Source organism: Rutidosis leptorrhynchoides, chromosome 9 (genome assembly GCF_046630445.1).
Source record: "Rutidosis leptorrhynchoides isolate AG116_Rl617_1_P2 chromosome 9, CSIRO_AGI_Rlap_v1, whole genome shotgun sequence".
Lineage (NCBI taxonomy): Eukaryota > Viridiplantae > Streptophyta > Magnoliopsida > Asterales > Asteraceae > Rutidosis > Rutidosis leptorrhynchoides.
The window spans coordinates 90,256,414-90,266,966 of NC_092341.1; the positions used below are offsets into that span (position 1 = coordinate 90,256,414).

Here is a 10,553-nt window from a genome sequence, read left to right on the forward strand (position 1 = left end):
TTTGTGTGTTTCAGAAGGAAGTTTATCATGTGTTGATAGTGAATTGTATAGGCAGATGAATGAACTTGGACTTCCTCTTTCTTTCTCCACAAACAAGGAGGTAAGGTATATACTATAGCTTCTGTGTGTGTGTGTGTGTGTGTTTTATTTTTTTTGTATAGCTACATAGTTTAGTTCATTTCTATATAGAATGATGTTTCGTTTCCTTTGTTGAAAATCTGTCTGCTGGCTATTGGACTATCTAGGAGAGACATTGCAGTCAGTTTTTCTTAACTGGGAGGTAATCGTAACCTGAAAGTTGGAAAAAGGTTATTGAATTTAAAAATTAAGTTTTGGTATTAACAAGCATACCGATTTCACTCAGTAATCTCTTTACAACACTATGGGGTTCCCATTGACCTGTGAACGAGTCGATATGGGTTGCATTCTATCACCAATGTATCAAAATGAAATAGGTCAACAGTATACCAAGTCAAACGGGTCAAAAAGTAAAGGCCTTTTGAATAATATATTACGTTGTTCATTGAAATAATTTTTTTTTTTTTTTTTGCAACAATATTTTACAAACTAGTTGTTTCTTGTTACATATTATTACGATTTCTTTGACAATGTGCTCTTGGTCAAGCCATGCAACCCAGTGTGACATATATCAAAAATCTTCCATTTTGATCTGAACACCCAAATGTTATTGTCGTCTGTACGCAATGACAGTCAAATTGGTTTTCCAGAAGCAGAACGGAAAGTCAAAGGATACCCACACGAAAAAACTGCGTACCCATGAAGCAATTACCATTGAAGTTTCTGATATACATGTTCTTGATCCTTCAGTCACTAATCAGATGTCTGAAGTTGAGGCGGTCTGCAATCATGTAAATGGTGAGACGCATCATCAATCTGATGTGGTTGCAGATTCTCGTGTACCTGATAATTATGACACAAATATTGGTGAAAACAATGATGAGTATGGAAATTGGGTGACATATTGGGATGAATTCTATGGAAGAAACTACTATTACAATTTTAGAACAGAAGAATCAACTTGGGAACTGCCGAATTTGTCGAAAGACGATTATAGCGTTGATGCGAGTAACAGTTATAGCAAAGAGGAAAAGTTTGATGTTTTACAACATGGTATTGTGTTATCTGATGAATTGGGCAACGATATTGCTGCTGACATTTTTGATACAGTTATTGCATCATCAACCGTCAGTTGCTTCGACATCTATCTTAATGAAACCCTCGAGGTCGATAAAGGCTTAGAGGGAAGGTCTTTAACTGACTTTCCGGATACAAGCAGGTACTTTAATTATCTACTTAACTAATGAAAGTATATTATCGAGTGTTGCAGAACTCGTTGACTCGGGGAGTAGTTTTTGCAACTCGGGGAGTACTCGGTCAAACTCGGTCAGAAATCGGCCAAAACTCGGAATTACTCGGAAAATCGGTTTAAACTCGGAAACAACTCGGGATTACTCGAAAAAATCGGTCAAAGTCGAACTTGGTCAATACAGTCAAAGTCAAACTTGGTCAAAATTGGTCAAAGTCAAACTTGATTAACATTCGAGTACTCCGCGAGTTGCCGAGTACTCCTTAAAAATTCCCAACATAGTACTCCTCGAGTAGCGATTTTTGCAACCTTAATATCATCCCTTGTTAAGCAAAACCTGGATGGTGCCTAATGTTGTGGTTTTCTTGATTTCTGAACAAGCTTTTTACAAAATGGTTTTTCGTGTTTGCTTATTCTGCCTGTTTTCATTTGACTTTAAGTGCTTTGTGGTATGTTAAAAGTAAAACTCATGTTTCTTGACATCTCCATGTGCTTTTAGGTCAGCAACTACTATATATAATGATGCATGTAATGGAGTTGAGACTAGTAAAGAACATGTTGGATGTTTGGATTATGCAATTGAGAAGTTGAACACCGAAGTTAATGTTGATGCTGTCCCCAACAAAAGAAAAAAGAAGGTACAACGGACAAGGCGATCCAGTAGATCGTCTGTTGACAATAAAGGTTTGTTACTCAACTTTTGTTACACAACTCTTGTTACTCAGCTTGCTTATTTAGAAGATTTTATATCACTCGCTCAATCCTAATTCTGGGATAGAATAGAAGTTCTAACTGATTTATCATTCGCTAACTATAAATAGTGGTGTTAAAAATGATTAGTTAAAACCGAGTGTTGTAAATCCATAATTTGTGCAATGCTACTTGTGGAGAATTCTGATGTGTTTTTTAATGTTAAAACGGGTTTAGTATTCTTAATTGCTTATCTGATTGTAATTACACATGTTTCAATCTACTTAAGACTTTTAATTGTTAGTTTCATAATAGGACTATGTGGCACAAGTACCAGGACTCGTTGGTACGTTCAGACAAGACTTTAACAATTTCATGACTTTATTGTTAAGTTACTAAAGGGTAGGCAATACTTACTCAACTTATATAGACGAATTAGGCACTGTTTGATATTATTTTTGTGTTTATGGTTTTGTTTATGTTTGTGATTTTGTAAAGTGTAAGGGTAGAATATCATGGTTCTTAATTTAAGATATAGGAAATAGTTTTAGCCTTTAGGGTTTGAAGAAATGGTTGATGTAAGAGTAGGAAAGGAGCTAGATGGATGGTTAATGTCAGAACTATATGGTTTCAATATGGTTAAATAGGGACCACATGGTTTATTAGCCAAAACGAGGATTGTTAACCAAAGAGCGTAGGTATAAAAATTGCAAATTTATCTAATTCGTGATGCCTACAATGACCTTTTAAAATGCAATGTTACAGAAATAGAGTAATATAAAGAGTGTATCTTATAATAACTACAAAAAGATGAATATTAAAAAGCAATTTTAAAACCTTTGAAAATAATGCACAACGTTTTGAACATAATAATTACAACATAAAGGAACATATAGAATTACACGTATAGAGTGGGAGGTGCTTGTATGGGCTACCGAGGTATAATGAACATCCCACTAGATTTGTGAGAGAATGACTAACTAAATAGGACATATTATGTTGGGGTTGTCAAATTGACGGTTTAAATCATCATTTGAGCAACATTAACAATATCTTCAATAATATCCTTCCCAAATCGAAAAAACCCTTCTCGATCATGAAACATCGTTTTTTTGAAATGCTTGATGAAACTTCTAGTGGTGATAAAATTTGTCGACACAATACAACATAGAGTCTCTTACGTACACGTAAGACTTGCAGAAGAAGGTTAAATGCAGACCACTGTTTTACAACCGTAAGCTTTACTCGCCAAAAGTCGATCAAAACTTGTAAACCATATATATGATACACTACATGAGTTGGTGAGTGAACTTACATGAGGAGTTGTACAATGGTGACCTACACTTAACCTTTCATCTGCAAGTCATATGTGTAGGTATGAGACATTACGTTGTATCAGACACATTTTATTGCCACTAGGAAGTTGTCATTTTGATCGACAAAATCTTTCAGTTTGGGTAATGTTATTATCAATAAGATTGTTGATGTTGTAGTATGGACGATCTAAGCCGTCACATCTTCCCCAACACAATATGTGGAATTTTATCTTGTCAATCATTCATCCACAAATCTAGTGAGATGGGCGTTACCCCTCGGTACCACATACAAGCTTTATATGTTTCTTTATGATATTGTAGTTATTTTGATGAAATGCAATGTGAATAATTTTTTTATGTCCAGATTGGTCATTGGTTTTATATGCCATATTTTGTTGTTATAATATGAAGTATCTTATATCTTATATGTAGTATGTTTATATTACTTATTTCATGTAATGTTGCTTTTTTAGAAGGTTAATGTAGGCATTATATATTATAATGTTGGTTATAAATTATAATGAGGAACAAATTGTGCAAAAATAATGATTTATTAAACTTCGGGTGCTCAATTTAAACTCGGGATTTGGCACTACTAAGAAGAGTTATTATTTAGATATCCCTACGTGTATGGTATACATTATCATACGAAAGCTCTTAGGAGTTAGAAAAGATAAATTGTTGTTAGATGACACAAAATGAGTGGGTTGGGTGAGGGCTTCAAAGGATTATGCTAAAACAGATAACCTTTAGTTTAAACGGGTCAGTTGACCCAAAACACATGTCCAAAGTTATTATTATTATTTTTTAGGGGTTAGTGTCAAATATATATTGTGTGTATAAAAACGTAATGGCTTATATACAATAATGTTGTGAGTTTTGTGCATCCTGTACTATCCATTCTTGTTTTCTTTTAAACAAATATCTTTAAGGCTGCCTGGTTTGATCCACCAAAGAGAAATAATGCAGGTTGATCGTCTTAACAATGGATTGAAATTTCCACCTCTAGCTGTCTATATATTCTATTGGATGATTAATTATCGGGCCTATGGCTGTCAATATATGTATATAATCGGTTGATTGTACATATATGTGGGATATATTGTAGGATTTCCCTTTAAAATACATAACAGCTCAAAGCTTCTAATTGCTTGCAAAAAACTAGTAATGTCGATAAGCTGAACTGCAGTATATAAAATTTTGTATTGGGTCTGGATTGCGTATGGCATCATATATCTTTATTTTCTTTTAACGCCAGGTTTAATGTTATTAGTATGTTTAGAAATTTTTAGCAGTCATTGCTGCCTAAAATTCATGATCGAGAAATGTTATCTCTATCTTCAGTTTCACATATGTATGTTTTCTACATCATCATATTCTATTTTGGAGATAGAAATTATAAGTATATTTGTTTTAGGGTTAATAGTTTCAAAGTTTATGGAGCTTTACACGTTTTCCCATCGTATGTAGTCAAGATTTGAAAACATGTGTTTGTCTGCATTTGTCTTTGTCTGTTTACTACTAAATAGATTTATTTGTAAGTTGTACACCTAAAGTTGGCTGGAGGTCCACTCGGAAGCAATCTCTTTATCCGTCGAATAAAGAGAGGGACGACTTTCTCTATCTTTTCTGGGTGGAGAAATGACTTGTTTTTATTCTCGGGTAGGGGAAGGATTGTCTACATCTCACCTCCCCCATACACCACTCATGTGGTATTGGGTTTTGTTGTTGTTGTTGTTGTTGTTGTTGTTGTTGTTGTACACCTAAAGTAGTCTGTTAAATGCATACATTAGACCCTTTTAGTACTTGGATACATGGATAGGAGATTTCAAAGTTGGACAAACATAATAGTAAAACATTTACAAGTTTCGTATACATCGAAACAAAAACCCTTTGTTTTCTCTCTTACTATGTAATTGCTTGATAACTATTTGTTCAATTCTTTTACTTTTCATAGGGCTTCAACTAGAGGTATGGACGGAAGAAATATCTCCACTTATTAGCAAGTATTGGTGTCAAAGATACTTGCTTTTTTCTAAATATGATGACGGTATAAAAATGGATGAAGAAGGTTGGTTTTCAGCCACTCCAGAGTGCATAGCTAATCATCACGCTTTTCGTTGTGGCAGTGATGATGTCATCGTTGACTGTTTCACCGGAGTTGGTGGTAACGCCATCCGATTTGCACAAAAGTAAGCACAACTTGTCACCCCTTTTAACATTTTGGATTATTCAATAAATAATTTATTTACATGACCCCGAGAAAACAGAAATAATGATATTGATATTTATGTTTACTTGTTATTAGAAGCGCCCACGTTATTGCAATTGATATTGATCCAAAAAAGATTGAGTATGCACGACATAATGCAGCCATATATGGAGTTAAAGATCATATAGAATTCATAACAGGCGACTGTTTCGTTTTGGCCCAAAAGTTGAAGGTATCAATATTCTTACTCTTATGTTCCTTGAATGCATTTTTCCACATTAGCGTGTATAAGATTCGTATTTAAGGTTATCTTACATGCATGCAGGCAGATGCCGTCTTTTTGTCTCCACCTTGGGGAGGCCCAGAATATAGTAAAGCAAGAAACTTTAACATAAATACTATGCTCAAGCCACATGACGGGTTCGTTTTCTTAAACTTAATTACAATCACTAACATCTTGCAAGGTTGCAAAATTACTCAGAGAGTACCCGGTTGGGAATTTTTATGGAATACTCGGCCACTCGGGGAGTACTCGAATGTTGACCATGTTTGACTTTGACCGAGTTTTGACCGATTTTCCGAGTTATCCCATTTTTTGTTTGAGTTTTGACTGAGTTTAGATCGATTTTTCGAGTAATCCCGAGCTTTGACCGAGTTTGACCAAGTCTCACCGACTTTGTCCGAGTTCTCGCCGGGTACTCCCTGAGTTGCAAAAACCGAGTACTCGCCGAGTAATTCCGAGTTCTGCAACACCGACATTTAGTTACTTGAACCATACTTAGCGTTTAAGCTTTGTTATGTGTGGTCGTGTGGATGTATCATTGCAGGCAGTTTCTTTTCAATGTAGCAAAAGAAATTGCTCCAAGAATTGTTATGTTTCTTCCAAGAAATGTTGACGTGGACCAACTAGCTGAGCTGGCTCTATCTGCTAATCCACCATGGACGCTTGAGGTACATCATTAGCTTTTTATAATATAGTACTACTATTTATATGTTATTTAATTTTGGTAAATCATTTGCAAAACTACTTAGATGGTGCTAGTTGTATCTTCATGTGATTCGAAGTTGACCAAGCGCATCTAACTTTGGTAAATATCTGTCTCAGGTTGAGAAGAACTTTTTGAACGACAAGTTGAAGGCCATCACTGCCTACTTCACTCATCCATCGTTTATGCGATAAAAGCTCCAGCTGACTACAAATTTCATTGTGGGATTGCGGTGGGGGGTTTTGTTGCCCTTTTTACTTAAGTGGGTCAATTAAAGGTATATTTTTTTTGGGGGGGTCAAATAGGTAAATTTTGATTAGTTAGCACAAAGTAAAACTAATCGATTGGGTGAAGTGTGTTTATGGGTTTAAATTGTTCATAGTTTATACACCCATTCAAATTGTGATATTTATATCGTACTGTAGTTTAGATAGATGATACTTATATGATTGTAAGAACAGAATATTTGATAGAGTTTGGTTGCGGATTCAGGACTGTAGTATTAATATAGTTTATTTTAGGAATATGTTGATATAACTTTAGATTTTTATGTTTAATGTTTATTTTTTAGACTGTTTTCAATAATAATAACTCCATAATATTTTGGGGTTGGGGTCTTGGGGACAATATAATTTGGTTTTTTCAATGTAAAGCCACGTAATTTAAACTGCTAATTACAACCTAAACTTTTTGGAGGGACCATGGCCCCTCAGGCCCTCATGTCCTTAGCATGTTTAATTATTTTACGGAGTAACATGTTTCATAAGTGGTAGTTTTAATAAAGTTTTAGCTGTTCAAAAAAAAAAGTGGTAGTTATGTATTCTTTCATATTTTTTACTCCCTCCGAAAAAAATTGATTTTTGAAGTTTTTCTTTCTTTGCTTTAACTTTAAATATTTTTATTTTTAATATAATATCTGATAATAAAATAATAATAATAATAATTATATGAATGACTTGAGTTTAAATATATTTTTCACGGGTATAATTTTGTACAGATGTAAAATTTAAAGTTAACGTGGAAGGAGAAGGACTTGATGAGAGTTTTTTTTGAACGGAATTATTAATTTTATTAACATGTAAAAAGAGACTCATAACTCATTATTAGAGAAAGGGGTGTATTTCAACTCTAATGGGCCCCTCATGGTCACGGAAGTTTGCCTGCGATGATTCCGGACTGCTCGCAAAACGGGTATTTATCCTGGGATTAGTTTTAAAAAAAAAACGTTGGATACCCAGAAAAAAACTGTAATTGGGTCCCTTAGTGTTGGTTTGTTTCTTTGGCCTTCGTTGTGTTGTATTCCTTCTATTTTAAGCTAATAGTATTTGTTTTTTTCGTCAAAAAAATAAATAAATTGTGATTGGGTGATTGGTCCTCCTTGCGTACTGTTGATGGCAAATGCAAACATTAAATAAAAGCCTGTCAATTACATCTGTATAAAGTCCATGTTTGACGAAACTTGTGAGTTTTGTTGTAGGTAAACAGTTTTATTTACACTGTTTCGTGGATCCTACGCCACCACTCGAAATAGATTGTGACAAAATGAGCAGTTGGATAACATAACATTAACATATATCTATTTTAAACTAAGATTTGTGAGCTATCTAAGTTATTGATCAAATCTTTTTGTACTTTCTAATTTTTACACCAAAAAAAATAATAATTAATTAATCATGTATGTATATTAAGGTTATTTGACGTGTTGGACTCATTTCACTTGTGTTTATCGTATACTAGTAGCAACTTTTTGGCTTTAAAAGCCAAACATTCAAACATAAAATCTTATGCGTTAATCAAGAAAATACATAAAGACGAATATAACCGAAAATGACACATTTCTTCATAGACAATGAAATCATGTTCCACAAGCACATTTATATCAATTTGTTATAATTCAGTAGGCTTATAACTACCTTTAGTGGTTTGATTCTTGATGTTATAATTCAGTAGGCTTATAACTACCTTTAGTGATTTGATTCTTGATTAAGAATACTAATAATGAAGTGTAAGAACAAAGATGATAATGGAGAAAGAAAGAAACACTTTGTAAGTGTGTGAAAATGGTGCAAGTTTAATGCTTGCATTCATGAGTATTTATAGCCTAAAATCTCAATATAAAAATACATACTTTGTGTACCAAAATTGACTATATGTATACACCAAAATTGACTATCCATATCTATATTATTATTATTATTATAACACTCCCCCTTGGATAGCAATTTTATTTTGTTGAAGATCAACTATAAATTACTGCCTCGTTAAAAACCTTGCTAAAGAAAACCCAGTGGGAAAAAACTTTAGCTAAGGGAAAAAGAGTGCAGCATGGAGTTGACTCCCCCTCAAGTAGACATCGCTTCAGCTGTTACATCTTTTGAACATGTCTCATGCCAATGTTATGAACGTGTGTTCTGAAAATAGCAGTTGGAAGTGCTTTCGTGAAAAGATCAGCAGAGTTTTTGCTGGATTGAACATATCTCATTTCAATCTCGTTGTCCTTAATGAGATTTTGAGTGTATGAGAAGAATCTAGGAGGTATGTGTTTGGTTCGGTCACTTTTGATATACCCTTCTTTCATCTGTGCTATGCAAGCTGCATTATCTTCATAGATAATTGTTGGACTTTTATCGCGTTCTAGTCCACAAGAATCAGTAATGATTTGTGTCATTGATCTCAACCAAAAACATTCCCGAGTAGCTTCATGTAATGCAATCACTTCGGCATGATTTGACGATGTAGCAACAAGTGTTTGTTTTTGAGAACGCCATGATATTGCAGTACCTCCATTTAGGAATACATATCCAGTTTGAGATTTAGCTTTATGTGGATCAGATAAATAACCTGCATCTGCATAACCAACCAAATCTTGTTTTGATTCGTTAGAATAAAATAATCCTAAATCAGTAGTTCCTCGAAGGTATCGAAATATGTGTTTGATCCCATTCCAGTGTCTTTTGGTAGGAGCAGAGCTGAACCTTGCCAACAAATTAACTGCAAAAGAAATGTCAGGTCTTGTACAATTTGTAAGATACATAAGAGCTCCAATTGCACTAAGATATGGTACTTCTGGTCCAAGAATGTCTTCTTGATCTTCACATGGACGAAATGGATCAGCTTCAACATTGAGTGATCTAACAACCATAGGAGTACTTAATGGTTTTGCCTTGTCCATATTGAAACGTTTCAAAATCTTTTCAGTATATGTTGTTTGATGTACAAGTAAACCATTAGGCATATGCTCAATTTGTAAACCAAGGCAATACTTGGTTTTTCCGAGATCTTTCATTTCAAATTCTTTCTTTAGAAGTTGAATGGCTTCATAGATCTCTTTATTTGTACCTATGATGTTAAGATCATCAACATAAACAGCTATGATCACATATCCGGATGTTGTTTTCTTAATGAAAACACAAGGGCAAGTAAGGTTATTTGTATACCCTTTGCTTATCAAGTAATCACTTAATCGGTTATACCACATACGTCCCGATTGTTTTAACCCATATAAAGATCTTTGTAATTTAATCGAATACATTTCTTTGGGTTTTGCATTTGATGCTTCTGGTACCTTAAATCCTTCAGGTATCTTCATATATATATCACTATCAAGTGATCCATATAGGTAAGCAGTCACAACATCCATGAGATGCATTTCTAAATTTTTAGAAACTGCCAGACTGATTAAGTACCTAAAAGTAATTGCATCCATAACAGGGGAATAAGTTTCTTCATAATCAATTCCCGGTCTTTGAGAAAAACCTTGAGCTACAAGTCTAGCTTTATACCTTGTAACTTCATTTTTCTCATTTCTTTTTCGGACAAAAATCCATCTGTATCCTACAGGTTTCACATCTTTAGGAGTGAGAATGATGGATCCGAAAACTTTTCTTTTATTGAGTGATTCTAATTCAGCTCGTATTGCTTCTTTCCATTGAGCCCAATCATGTCTATTTTGACATTCAACCATAGATGTTGGTTCTGGATCATCATCATTATTCATGATGTCATATGCAACATTAAATGAA

The 10,553-nt window shown here is 34.1% G+C and overlaps 1 protein-coding gene across 2 annotated transcripts; it reads left to right on the top strand.

Annotated features, from left to right (window-relative positions):
• The first annotated feature begins 740 nt into the window (after positions 1-740).
• Positions 741-7,020, top strand: LOC139866912 (uncharacterized). 2 transcript variants are annotated; one of them, XR_011765690.1, is made up of 7 exons: positions 741-1,297; positions 1,827-2,011; positions 5,291-5,525; positions 5,642-5,777; positions 5,871-5,965; positions 6,393-6,496; positions 6,651-7,020. XR_011765690.1 is itself a non-coding variant. In XM_071855205.1 (7 exons), exons 1-7 carry the CDS (start codon positions 840-842, stop codon positions 6,723-6,725), a joined length of 1,308 nt encoding a protein of 435 aa, XP_071711306.1. In that variant the 5' UTR covers positions 741-839; the 3' UTR covers positions 6,726-7,020. The 2 variants fall into 2 exon arrangements, 1 of the variants encoding a protein (XP_071711306.1); XM_071855205.1 differs by having other exon boundaries at positions 6,373-6,496.
• The last annotated feature ends 3,533 nt before the right edge of the window (positions 7,021-10,553 follow it).

Coding starts and splice junctions, on each gene's coding strand:
- LOC139866912 (XM_071855205.1), top strand. CDS start 840: ATGTCTGAAGTTGAGGCGGTCTGCAATCATGTAAATGGTGAGACGCAT. Junction 5,526..5,641: donor GCCATCCGATTTGCACAAAA/GTAAGCACAACT, acceptor ACTTGTTATTAG/AAGCGCCCACGTTATTGCAA. Junction 5,778..5,870: donor TTTTGGCCCAAAAGTTGAAG/GTATCAATATTC, acceptor ACATGCATGCAG/GCAGATGCCGTCTTTTTGTC.